The following is a 13,777-nucleotide window of genomic DNA, read 5'->3' as shown; positions in this document are numbered from 1 at the left end:
AGCAGTTCTGTGTCACTTTTTTAAAAGCCTCGAGACTTCATAAGCCCCACCCCTCTTTGTCAACTTAAGTTGTATGTGTAATTCACTGGGCTGGCGACAAGTCACCGTCTCCTTTTAGGGTATTTGATTAGAGAAAGTGTGTGTGTGTGTGTGTGTGTGTGTGTGTGTGTGTGTGTGTGTGTGTGTGCAAATATAAACAAACATGGGGAAGTGACTTTTGTTTTCTATAAAAGGATTGCTTTCTCCACCACTTTGAAAAGAGAAGTAAATTTTGACAAAGTTTTTTTTATTTTTTTTTTATTTAAGGTTCCTGTGACCAAGGTCAAGATGTTCGATCCTGACCTGGTCAACAGAGCACTGATATATAAGGACCCTGATTTAGAAATGGTGGTCATGGTGGTGGTGGTGGTGTGTGTGTGTGTGTGTGTGTGTGTAGCATACCGCTGCTACACACTTGTCTGAAATACTAGTAAACTGGTCCTGAGTATGCTCAGAATAAGGTAATGCTACTGTAATGCTTGCAACACCACCATCTGGACAGCGAAGGAAAATTCATTCTCCTCGGTTGGCTAGATAATTTTTTTTAAGCCTTATACTCCTTTGTGTAGTCATGATACTTCTTCTAAAAAATTGAGTATTTTATCTCTCTTTCTTTTACGTGACACATTTAAAACTCTAAAGTCGCAGTTCTTCAGGTTTATGGTCCTATGCTGCTGTAGCATACAGTGCCACAGCAGCTGCGCATTCAGCAGGTGGACAGGTCAACCTGGTCAAACTTCAAATTTAGGGTGACTCTAAATTTATAAAATGTTGATATTACTTTAACATTGGTGCACTGCAGTTTGTTATTTTTTATTAGCAGTGTTGAACAACTTACTTTGATAAAGTAATTAGCCGTTTCACGCATAGTGGTCACTACAGTGGACAGCTATGCAAAGGCTGTTTTCTTGTATTGGTGTCGGTGCTGATGGTATACTTGCACATAAACAACTACAATGGACACTGATGTGTCACTCCATACCCTGCCGCCCACTGGTCGTTTAATGTGCCTATAGATGTATGACGTGTTCCATTGTAATTATTGTTATTGTTATTGTAAGTATTTTTATTCATCTTTTCATGCCTAAAGATGAATAAAAATACTCAAGCAAAAAATCCTGATTGAGGTTGTCATAATTCATGCATGACAGGGTTAATTATTGTTATTAGTTACTTCTTCAGAAAAGTAACTGAGTTAGTAACTGAGTTACAATATTATTGTAAATTTTAAAAACCTATGCTCAACTTTTGCGAACAACAAAGTTATATGCAGCTATTTACATAAAAACACAGCCAAAGTGTTTTTGTTTTTATATATCCATTTCTAACTATTTGCAGAACAATCAGGCGTTCTGCATCAAATAAGATGCCACACAAATTATTTTTGCCACTTCAAATAATAATTTCTGTCCACTATAAGATAAATGAAACATCATAAGCCTGATACCTGCAGGCCTGAAAGCAGGAGGTGTATCACTCCTCCTGTTTACATGGTTTTTGTTTTTGCTTGCAAGCTGAGAGTGCTTTCGAGCGCTCTCCTTAGAAAACGCTGTTTTTACAGTTTCTTCCTGCAGTAAACATAACAATAGTATTCAGGAAAAACATTATGTACATTTTTAGCATAACTGGTTTTACGTGTCTTATCAACACAATTTAAAAACTGGTATAAAGTTTGAAGTCCAAACTTTTAACACAAAAGTGGAGACTCGGGGTTGTCTTGTGTTGACATAGCATCATGTTGCCCATCTGTTAATAGCTTGTAGACCCACCTTTAGCACAAATAAGCTGAAGTAATCATTTTCTGTATGACATATCAGTCTCTCAGATTGTTGTGGAGAAATCTTGGCTCACTCATCTTTTCAGCGTTGCTTCACTTCATTCACATTTGCAGACATGCGTTCATGCACTTAAGGTCCCAGTCCAGTTTATTATCTATGTGTTCTCCAAGGTATTTATGATCAATTTTTCGGTCTTTGTCACGTTGAGCTGCAGATGATTCTGCTCACACCATGTGACAAATGGGTCAACCACAGCCCGGTACTCTGACTCATCACCCTCACTGATGCATCCAACCACTGCAGAGTAATCAGAAAACTTCTGAAGATGGCAGGTCTCTGTGTAGTGGCTGAAGTCTGTGGTGTAGAGGGTGAAGAGGAAAGGAGAGGACGGTACTTTGTGGTGGCCTCGTGTTGCTGATCACCTTGTCAGACACACACACAATGTTGAAGACACATATTGTGGTCTTCCTGTCAGGTAATCAATAATCCGGGTCACAAGAGAGGTATCCACTTGCATTCCTGTCAGCTTATGACCCAGGAGGGTTAGCCTGATGGTATTGTATCCTCTAGAAAAGTCGAAAAACATGACCCTCAGAGTGTCCTGATGCATGCTCTATCTTCCAGGTAAGGAAATCCCCCAAAATGTATTCTGTTCATCTGGATGTAGCGTTTTCAGTGGGAGAAACAGTACATGTGCATAATGACTCAAACTAGCATAAATGCAGAGTCCTGGCCTGACGAGATGTCATAACACAGAAGAGCTAACTCATCAGGCCAGGACTCCGCAGTCTGTCTACACCTACAGGCCAGGGCCATGAGGATGTATATACCCTGGACAGGGAGGAATGCTGGTTTGAGCGGAGAGTCAAGGAGGCCATCTGACAATGCTGTGACTGCAGCCATTCCCCAACTCTGTAAGTAGTACTCATGAAAATGTGCATATTAATGATCAAAGAACTGACCTCACAGCCCATTGTTCCTTCAGTGGGCTGGTTTCAGTCATCGTGCAAAGGTAGTGTTTATAAGATTGGGGAAACCTGCAGTCAGCTGAGACTGAGGAAGTCGCTTGGATGAGTGACATTTTAACGTATTAACATGTACCTGAATGCTCCACACCAGCAAACTGACAGAATGTCTGTGTTTTTATTGAGGCACTCAAACTTGCTGTTGATCAGTTAATTAGGTGCACTTGATTAACAGCACCTGGTTGTTACCTAACCTTTGAATTCCTATGGTAGCAATAAGAGTATGCTTAGTTTTACATACACAGCTTCTGCAATTTGGCTTTTACTGTATGTCCTGATATGTAAATCCTTAGAAATGAAAGGGTGTACTTTGACCATTTTCAAGATACTGCACATGCAATATGTTGATGAACCACTCCAACATCTTTATTTTGTGGACTGGATATATCATGAATCTTCCACTTGGCAGAAATGGAAATGTAACGCAGGCTGTTTTTATCGCAGTGCTTGTTGCAGAGTTCCATTGGCCCAGATAGTTCTTTACTGGACTTGACAAGAGGAAGAAAACTTCACATGTCTGTGTGCCATTTGTTCATTACTTGCACATTAAATAACACAGGCAACAGCAATGGGTGAAATATGAGCTTTTTATAATTGAATATTTCAAATGTTTGTAGGATTCTTTGCAAACAAACCCATAGCAAAGCCAGAGACCATCATAGCATTTAATCCTCCTAGAGGGGAAGTTGATGTTTTTATGTCAAATTTATGTCATTTATGTCAAATCTGTTTATCATTTCAGGGCACTGTGACCACTCAGCATACAGGGAGGTGCGTGCGTGTGTGTGTGTGTGTGGGTTGGGTGGGGGGTCACATTCCACAGTGATTATATCTTTCTAGCCCTCATGTAAGTGTTTCTAATATATAAAAGAGCACACCACTCTCCTCTCCATTAAGCAGAACTTGGACTGTCACGTTTTTGCCAAAACGTAATTTATTGTCCCGAGAGGTCGAACTTACACAATCCGAGCAACATGTTTACCCAATACAAATGTAATTTTAGTACATGTGTTTCTTGAGACAGTGCAGGCGATGAGTAGTACTATTTTTAGAATGGAATGTAAACCACTGGGTCACATATTTTGCTCTCAATATGACTCAGAGTTTAATTTTATTAAACAGCACACGCAATCCTTAAATGACAAGGACACGCCATGTATTTCCCCCTAACACGAACGCACACACACACACACACACACACACACACACACACACACACACACACACACACAAGGTAAATAATTGATGTGGATCACAGAATAAATAAGGTTTCTTCAAGTTTATTTTATTGTTTTATTTGTTCATTTATTACTGAAAATTATTACAGTTCCTGGTATTCGAAGCAAGACATTAATCTGGTTCAGTAATACCTTTTCAAGTAATTTCAGCTGAATTGTGAGCAACTGATTATGATTTATAACATTCAAATATAGGAGGCGATAAATGTCACACCTAACATTTAACACACCAAAGTAGATGCTTTGAAATGGCTTGGCCTGCATTTGTTACACATAAGCCCGCTACAAAGCTAGATGGCAGCACAGTACTTTCATCAGCTCATCGATCCTTCTCCTTCCCTTTAAGTGAAAGCTCAGCCCCAAACTAAAAGGCCTGCTTTGCTTCAGGTGCAGATAAATATCCATAAGACATGTTAAATATGAGTAAGTTCCAAAAAGGTGTAATCAAGTGAAGGCAAATGGTACAACTCATTGTTTAGATACATACATAGAAATAAAAAAGCAAAACAAAAAAATTGACACATTTCAGATACATCAGATACTTCACTGAAGTTAAACTAAAGATGTTTAATATGTAGTTTTGTTGCTGGAAATTATAGTTGCATACATTATAAGGTAGTCTTTCATATTTTAACATATAAGGTACATATTTTATATGTTTATCTATATATAAAAATTGTAGCTAACAAGCAATTCAGTACATTCAGTTCAGTTTTGTGAGGATTCTGCATTTGATAGTTTGGGGCCCAGTAATGCTGATTCCTTGAAGAAAAAGTAAAATAAAAAGGCTCCCTTGTTGCAGAATGTGTTCCTCCAAGCTTTGTGTTTCGGAGAAGATCCTCATGAATTGTCTTCTGTCTCAGCTGCCAAGCTCGCTTTGGATGCTGAAGAAGAGACAGACATTCTTGTCAAGTCCCATAGGTCTGGCTTGAATTCATCAATAAATCAAACACTTGTTCAGAGACACTGAAACCTGAACCTAAGCATGTGCACACAAACGTCTCAGTTTGATTTATTTCAATCTTCCTTTCATCCAGAGTGGTTTGAGCTTCCTCTGATGGGCTGTGCAGATGTAGCAGCCAGTCTTTCGCTATATCTAGCGCCGAATCTGTGGAATAAAAGTTCTGCGTGGACTAATCTTCATCTGCAGTGCTCACATAACCCCAACAGGGACTCTTCTTTGCTTTCTCATGCCTGCCTTAGGCCACCGTGTGGGTGCTTTTGGGGTTGCTGACTCGCTGACCAGTTTCCGTGCTCCATCTATGCGTTCCTGTCTCGAAGACGAGCTGAGTGGCATCCAGAAGTGAGCGGCGGCGACGTCCAAAGCCACCCGGTCCCATCTTTGATTTAGGAGCAGTGGTGTCTGTTTGAGCGTTCTTCTTTGTCAGGCTCAATCGGTAGAACAAGTCGTGGTATATACATGTGATTAGGAGGCAACCAGATTGACTTGACGTTGACCTCCTGGACCTTATATTTGGGCCAAAGCTGGAAAAAAGGGGGAAGATTTACTGCTTTAGAGGTGCTGTTAAGTCTAGCTTGGCAACACATAATATGTTCACAGTGTGTAAAATCCAAAATGTTTCATATCTAGATTTTTGCATGTTTTATCCAGTAGAGAATGGATCATTTTCAGACTTCATTTGTAGCGTCTTGAACAAAAATAGATGCTTCAAAATTCTGAATTTTAACACTTTTAAAATTTGAACACCTCTCATAAATGACAGCCATGGGGGTATTCTAAGTAGGAAAATAACTAGGAGCACACTGAATGACTATGTGACTCTAGGTCACCAATCCAATGTTTCTTGTTACCTTGATGGGGTTGGGAGAGTTTTGGCAAGCCTGTCCTGCTGCGGTCCACCAAAGTGTTGGTCATCGCCTGTCACTAAGCGACTGCGCAAGTCTCTCTTCATATGGCTCTGCAGCCATACTCTAGACCTGCCACAAAGAACAAACAGGTTGTTAACCACAGAACTTCAACTCTGTCACATTATCACTGATGTTAAGTGATATATATATATATAGCACTTTTCTACCCTACTCAACCACTCAAAGCACTTTATACAATCTAAATATGTTCATACACACGTACATGTGGTGAGTAAAAGGAAATAGCAATGAATAAATGCCAAAGACATTCAGAGACAGTGTCCACTGAAGACACTACAACTTTGCCCTTTATGAAATGTAGTGCTGATGTAGCTATGCTATATTCAAGTAAAAAAAAAGAACATATATCTATCATTATTGGCTTAATAATCCCTTATGTCAAGAAAAAACTAAAATTCAGAATCTACTTGGCATAAAAGTTCCTTGTGTTACCAACAGTGGGCATCTTATTCTACTAGATGAATGTAGAATGAACACAATGTTCTGAGAGCTTACCTTTTTCTCAGGCTGGCGTTGGTCTCTCCTGTGGCCCCTTTTACCAATGGCAGGACTGTGGTGAAAACACAGCAGCAGATGATGGTGTGCAGAGATAATCTCATGTTGGCTGGGAGCTGCCAATGGTAAACAGACAGAAATGGCACTGAAGCAGTCATGCCTTATCTATTACCACAACATCTGAGCGATGAAGCTCTTTTAGACACATTATTGCAGTAACATGTAGAGTTATCTGCACAGAACAGCATAAGTAAATAAAATATTTTCTTCCAGTGATTCAGAATTTTTTCACCAATTTTGCAGAATTTAAATTCTTTACAAAACTTACTCAAATAGAAATCAGCGACAAATTCACTTACCTCTGGCTCTAGTTTGTGTTGTGATGTACAAAATTAATGGTGCACATCCAAGTTTGTTCTTTACTACTTTAGCTGTGTGGGTTTTTTTTGTTTTGTTTTTTTGGTGAAAGCTGTAAAGACTTTACCATGAGTTGAAGTCTGAAGTTTATGCTGCTAACATGAGAGGCTTTATAGTAGAAGGGAGGGAGTTGTACCTGAATGCCATACCCAGTGGGAGGGACTGTGGGACAGTTCATGTCAACCCCATCCACCCCACATGTACAGTCAGTCAGACCAAAAACACGTAGATAGAGACTATAATCGACCCAGCAGTCCGCAAATAGCGTGACTAATAGATACTTACATAATTCTGATTTATTACTCCACCCCCCACCTCTCTCTTTGAGAAAGTGTTGAAAGAATTTTTTGCATTTCAGGGGTTTTGCAAATTGACCTAACTACATTGCTTCTCTCTGTCAAAGGTTTGTATTTGATTGTGCAAATGGAAGACTTGTTTGCAAGTCCATTTACATATTTTTGGTCTTTTCTTTCAGCAACTGTGAAGGAATCGGTTGTTTAGAGGGGTTAACAGAGGACACTCTGTGGTCTTGCATGCTTTAAGGCAGTTATTTTGGGTTTAAATGTGTTAATAACTGAAATAAATTGAAATGTGTGTGTTGGATGACTCCGTTTGAGTGTTAGCGAGCCATCTGTTAGTTTTAAGTAGCTGCAAAAAGCTAACCATGTGTAAATTAGCGCTGTGCTGTTATGGCAACCGCATGCAGTGTGGCAATTTAAGAAAGAAGAGTGTGCTTTTGTGCACTTCCAAGTGATCTCTTAAATCGTTCAAAGTGCTGCTCTCAATCACTGGTAGCTGCTTGCAGGCATCCTAATTAACAAAGGTATAAAGGTTAAACATGTTTTTCGATCTCTGTCCGCTACAGCTAACGTTTTCAGATATTTAAGAGGCCGATCTTTGCATCAAAACTGCAAATTACCAAAATAAAGAAAAAAAAAAAACTTGGTTAGTCCTCCAGATTGGGGATGTAGCTGCCAGGCATGTACTCTATGTTGAATGATCAGAAACCATAAAATGCTTCATTAATTAGCGGTGCAATATGAAAAAATGATACGAGCTAACGGCTAAGGTTAGCTATTAAATTTATTATTTAATTTACTACAATATTAAACTTAAAATCAGCTCGACTTGAAAAAGATGTTACATATCTCAACCCACACCATGCTTCTATGGATTTGATCTATTTCTGATTGCAGTGCATTTCTACAACACGCACTATTTTTAACACAAGCCAAAGTCCAGGAAAAGGGAGTTCACTCCCTTCCACAGAAAATACTGCCCGTAAACTGCCTTACACGTCTTTTTGGCAGCCTGTCCTTTTCTTCCATGTAAAACATTTGAGTAATGATCTCTTTAGTGGCTAGTTTGGAGCATCCTTAAAAAAAAAGAATGAGTAACTGCCTCACAGTGCGCCAATTTTACATCCTTGAAAGAACCGATTCTGTTAACTCAACTATAAATGCCTTCGCCACAAGCAAAGTAGGCCAGATGTTCAGTTGTTTGATGGGCCTTTATGTCCCCACAGTAATTTTTTTTAAAAGTACAGTGCGTGGCTAATGGCACTGTAGGTTTTGGTGGTGTGCTCCCAGGCTGGAGAAACGCGATGTTAAAAACTGTGGAAACGTCAAGATTTGAAGCCAATAAACACGGACTGCGTGTAGATTACTGTTTATTTTCTCTCTAAGCTGAGCTGCCTTTTTGTTGGCACACCCTGATGGTGCAAATACTTAAATAAATGATCACAATACAAGTAGTATTGAAAACTGTAAAGCCAATGCATGAACGCATGCATCTGTCTTTCTTCTGGGTCCAATTGTGGTTCCGACTATGTGTTGTATATACACAGGCTTATTACCCGCAGAAACTGAAACTGCACCTCCTGTGGTCGAGGCAACAACGGGCTTAAAAAGAAGGTGTGGTAAAATGAATCATCTGTGCTGTGTTTTAGAGGCCTTGTTCCTGTATCCCCCATAGAAGTTTATCGTCTTTGCTGTTGCTTGTGTTTCAACAGCTGCATATATTGTGAATGCTAACCTGAAACTTGCTGTGGCTGGTTAAGAGCAATGGGTGTAGAAGTTCAAGATCAAGCCTAAGATTATTATATCTAGGGTAGGCGTACAGTATCTTATTTTTATTTTCTACTTATTTTTAAAACCCATATACAGTATGTGAGGATTTTACAAATAAACTGACATTAGTGTGGAAGGACAGATGTTCTAATAAATGGGACAGCAAATAATGGTAAGAGAATGTTATTCCAACTCCAACTCTTACACTAACTCCTGTGGGGCCAAAGTTGATTTTGTTCTTCTGGACAAAACATTTCTTCCACTGAAAATGCCTCGTCCAGAAGAACAGAATCAACTTTTGGGGATTTACAAAAAAAAAAAAGGTACAATTCTAAAAACGAGAGAAAGTATCAGGGGAGCTTTCCACTGGAGTAGACAGTTTGTGCTTCATAGCTATCTACCAGACAATTTGCACCGGATCTCAAAATAAATGCTGTGTTTTGTTTTTTTCCCACAGCAGTGTATAATATATGTTTTTGGTGAAACGCTGCCCTTTAGTGGTGAATTTTATTTAGTTGAAATTTGCATTGGGTAATTGCAAAAAGTACCTTTTTTATAGAGAAAGTTAGGAGATATAATCTCTAAATACCCTAGTATAATATAATACTGCAATACTACCCTACTAAAAGCTATAGCACAGTACTAAACAAATATTCAACAGTGACTCTGCTTAATAAACTATGACAAAAAAGCTTCTTTTAAAAGCAGTGAAGACATTTTCTATTTTCTCTGCATCTTTTGATGAACTGTATTAGTAGTAGTAGATTGAAAGTTCTTCCCAGTTTGTTCATAATATCTTGCCTTCAACATGTATTGACCTGCAAGCAGCTGATGTAACTTTTTAGAAGCTTTGGACCACTGTCAGGTGTCAGCTTTGTGGTCTATCGGAGTTTAGATGCCAAGAATACATGTACACAGTGGTGTCATGGCAACGCCACTGCAGCTTCCACGGGCCAAAAGATGAGTCAGTGATCTGTTTCAACGTGATCCCTTCCCGTTCTTAAATTAGTTGTACTTTATTTGCTTTGCAAGCTGTTGGCGCATTTCCTGCTGCAGAATTTCCAAAACAAAGTGTACTAATGATAAAAATCTAACCACCCAGGACCAAACGGCTGTTGTATCCAAATCAGTTTGTTGTTGTTGTTGTTGTTGTTGTTGTTCATTAATACATTTTGACAAGTTCAAAGACAGTGTAGTGTTTGGTTTGGAGACGAGTGAATCTGATACACTTCCACAGCCAAGGGTCAGTAGAACACAGTGTGAGCTCACTTTTGGCAGACATCCATTATGTGATATTCATGGTCTATTCATAGTTACTTATTTCACTCTGTTTTTATTACTACTGAGATAAAAGGGCAGGCACTGTAGGAATTTTATTAACTCTTTATTTGCTCTGGTATGCAATAGCCTTCTTCCTGGAATTGTGCTTTCCTAAATGTGGGGCCCTTACATTCCTTTTTGTTCCTTTCCAACGAACGGAAAGTTACAATATGAGGGTTTTTTTCTGTTTGGAAAACAGACACACAGATTACACAGATTACAATCAATCAATCAGTTATAGATACTTTCAACTTGTTATGTGTCTAAAACACACCTGTCCACAAATCCATATCTTCCATTTCATTTTTTGTTTTGTTTTTTCAGTAGCATTTAATGACTTATTTTTCCAGTTTTTTGTCTGCCTAGCCAATAAAGCAAGAAAAAAAAAACCAAGCTACATTAATGGATAATGTAGCTTGGTTCATTTCAAATCACCTCACCTGGCACTTTGTTATGTATCCCTGTTCAACTTTTAGTTAACATGAGTATTGATTTAGGTCGCTCCTAAAGTGACTGGTTGGTCTGAGTGTTACTGAATCTACTGGGATTTTCCCCACATAAGCATCTGTAAGGTTTATATAAAACGGCCTGGAAGAAGAGAAAATATGATGCCAGAGATGAGATAAGAGTGTTCAGAGGGCCACGACCTGATAGATTGGTGAAATTAACCCAAACAATCAATCATTACAACCAAAATATGCAGAAGAGCACCTCTTCTCTTAAATTAGACGATGGGCTACAGCAGCAGAAGACCAACCCTTGCAGCTAAGAACAGGAAACTGAGGCCGTCATTCACACAAACACAATGAAATTGGACAACAAATATTTGGAACAACAGTGGCTGGTTGGATATGTTTCAGTTTCTGCTGCAACATTCAGATGGCAGAGTCATGCTATGACATAAACAACTTGAATGCATGAATCCTGCCTGGTGGTGTGGGATATATTGTATTGACACACTTTGGGCACCAACTGAGCACCATTTAAACACCACAGCTTATCGAGTATTTGTACTGACTGTGTTCATCTTTATGACAGCGTGCTTCCAGCAGGATAATGGACCATGTCACAAAGATCAAATCATCACAAACTGGTTTCTTAAACATGACAATGAGTTCACTGCACTCAAATGGCCTCCACAGTTACCAGATCTCAATCCAACAGAGCATCTTTTACAGGAAATTCATGTATTTATCTATCTGCTTAGCACTTATTTTTATGTTTATTTAAGTGTTGTCTTACAGTATGTTTTGCACTAAGTACTGCAGCAATTTCCTAATGTTGTAAACCTGCTCAACATTTGGCAAAAAAAAAAAACCCTTTCTGATTCTGATTCTGATTTTGATTCTGAATGTGGAGCAAAATCTGTTAGGATGGTTAAAAAATTAAGTCAGGTTCTGAAGGCCAAAGAACTCATTCCCAGTATGGCGTACCAAATAAAACAGCTGGTCATTTAAATGTTACATAATATTCATTCCAGATTGGGAACTTTTGTTCAGCATGTTGCTTGATGTCAAACTCAGTTACACCAAAAGGAAACAGGGATCACATTAAACTCACAATCTAGACTTTTTGCTTTAATTCAGAAAATTAAAAGAAAACTCTGGTTTATATTCCTTTTCCCCCGATACAGCCTTCTTGCATACAGATTGGTCCATTTGATGGAGTCACCAGTTTAATCCATTTTCATCATGTTAGATTTCATTTCCTAAATGTTGCAAATAAAAACAAAAGCAGTAAAGCAGCAAAAGTTTCAGCATACTTTTACAGATAAAACACATTTTAAAAGTTGAAGGTTTTACCTTATTTGACCTTGAAGAAGAGGTCAGCAGTCCAACATGACATGATGTTTAGGATCCCCAAATATTATTTCCCATATGCCTACACGCTCTCAATACAAACAATGACAGGAAGAAACATCATTTTAAATAGTTCTGTGTAGCATTATTATCCCCGATCAAGGAGAGGTCAGAGGTCACGTGTGACATTTTAAACCTTTAAATGGGACTTTCTGTTGATAATGCACACCACACGTAAGAAGTAAGAATCGTAGTTTCTAAGTTATAAGGTTTTGTGTCTTGAAGACCTTGGTGGATCTAAGCTAAATTTTATTCCAATGTTAACACGAATCAACATATACCGCTACAAAATTTAAAGCTTGAGCGATCGTGTTTACGGGTCGCTCATATTACCTCCTGCATCAGTGGTCATTTAGTTGTATTTAGATGTATCCCACAACACCCTACACCTAAATTTGCTTTTTTCCCTCGTCAGGGATCCATTTGGAGACTCCTAAAATTCCAATGGGTGGGATGTAGGATGGAAAGTGGGCTTTGAGAGCCAGAAACTTCAGCACCTGGCAGAGTCTTGACTGATATTTATTAACAACGCTGTCAACCGCGTAGATAAATTTTACATTTGCACCATTGGCCAATAAATATCTTACTTCTTAGTCTTGTAAATATTTATAGAAATCTCACACAACGTTGTGTTGTCAGCACGGGCGTCGTGCTTCTGCTTGATTTCAAAACAGCTGTTGCTCGTGCTAACAACCTCTGACATGCATGCTTATGTAACAAGCTGGCATTAACGAACCAAATTATGATCAAATATTCTGATAAAATATTTCACAGATTCCCACCTGTTAGTTGCCTGACACACGCGGTATCAAAACAACCACCACCGAGCAACATTTGAGCGTTTTAATATCGTCTCTGACTCTGCAGGTGTTGTTTTCTTGTGAAGATTTGAAGACTGAACCTTTCTAACTCTCAGCTGCTTTTCTTCCCTCCTTGTAATGTTGTAAAATTTGCAGCTTTTTTAAACATAGCTATATTTCTAGGACAGAGTATTAACATTTCTGGCAATATTTAAAGGGGGTGGGTGGGGGTTGTTGTTTATTTACCAGCTTTGCTAACATGTGCACTGGTGGAGTCTATTGTGGAGCCATATTGTTATTATTTCTTTTTCTTTCTTTCTTTTGCTACTGCTACTTTCAGCTTTATGAACTCAAACAATATTCATGAACTTGTCCTGTTTTTCTGTAAACGTCTCAGTTTAATGCCAGAGACGCTTGTTTTGTTCAAAAATAGGCGTTCCCTCATCCCTGCTAGGCTAAAAAAAAGAGAGAAAAGTTCTTGTACCTTGAACATTTCTTGTCTGTTGTTATTAAACTCAGATATATTTTCACTCAGACACAGTTTAACTCAGTAGACAAAGCAGAGCTGAAGGTGGCACCGCAGCGTAAGCTGTGCCTTTAAAGGTACAATCAGTCATTTTGGGGCTTATTGAACAGAAAAAAAGAATTTTGTAATTGTGTTTTCCAACAAATTGATGTGTTCTCATGAGCTTAGAATTAGGAACAAATGCATCTTGAACACAGATGGACATCCCAGTTCCAACTAACTGAATTCTTTGTCTGTGGCTCACCTCAGTCTAACATCATCAGACAGAAGTGAGCTTCACTGACTCATACACTTAATCTGACTTCTTTCACAAAGTTTTAT

At 38.7% G+C, this 13,777-nt stretch overlaps 1 protein-coding gene across 2 annotated transcripts; it reads right to left on the bottom strand.

The window, feature by feature from the left end:
• Nucleotides 1–4,141: 4,141 nt before the first annotated feature.
• admb (adrenomedullin b) lies at nucleotides 4,142–8,462 on the bottom strand. 2 transcript variants are annotated; one of them, XM_084934182.1, is made up of 4 exons: nucleotides 6,825–8,462; nucleotides 6,466–6,581; nucleotides 5,893–6,018; nucleotides 4,142–5,565 (listed from the first exon to the last, which is right to left on the bottom strand). In XM_084934182.1, the coding sequence occupies exons 2-4, from the start codon at nucleotides 6,567–6,569 to the stop codon at nucleotides 5,280–5,282; spliced, it is 516 nt and encodes a 171-aa protein (XP_084790308.1). In that variant the 5' UTR covers nucleotides 6,570–6,581; nucleotides 6,825–8,462; the 3' UTR covers nucleotides 4,142–5,279. The 2 variants fall into 2 exon arrangements, with proteins under 2 accessions (XP_084790308.1, XP_084790307.1); XM_084934181.1 differs by having other exon boundaries at nucleotides 6,466–8,462.
• Between the last annotated feature and the right edge of the window lie 5,315 nt (nucleotides 8,463–13,777).

This window comes from Perissodus microlepis, chromosome 7 (genome assembly GCF_051167445.1).
Source record: "Perissodus microlepis isolate ML-2025 ecotype Zambia chromosome 7, ASM5116744v1, whole genome shotgun sequence".
In the NCBI taxonomy this organism is placed as follows: Eukaryota; Metazoa; Chordata; class Actinopteri; order Cichliformes; family Cichlidae; genus Perissodus; species Perissodus microlepis.
The sequence above is the reverse complement of the archived record's forward strand: the minus strand, read 5'-3'. Positions and strand labels throughout refer to the sequence as shown.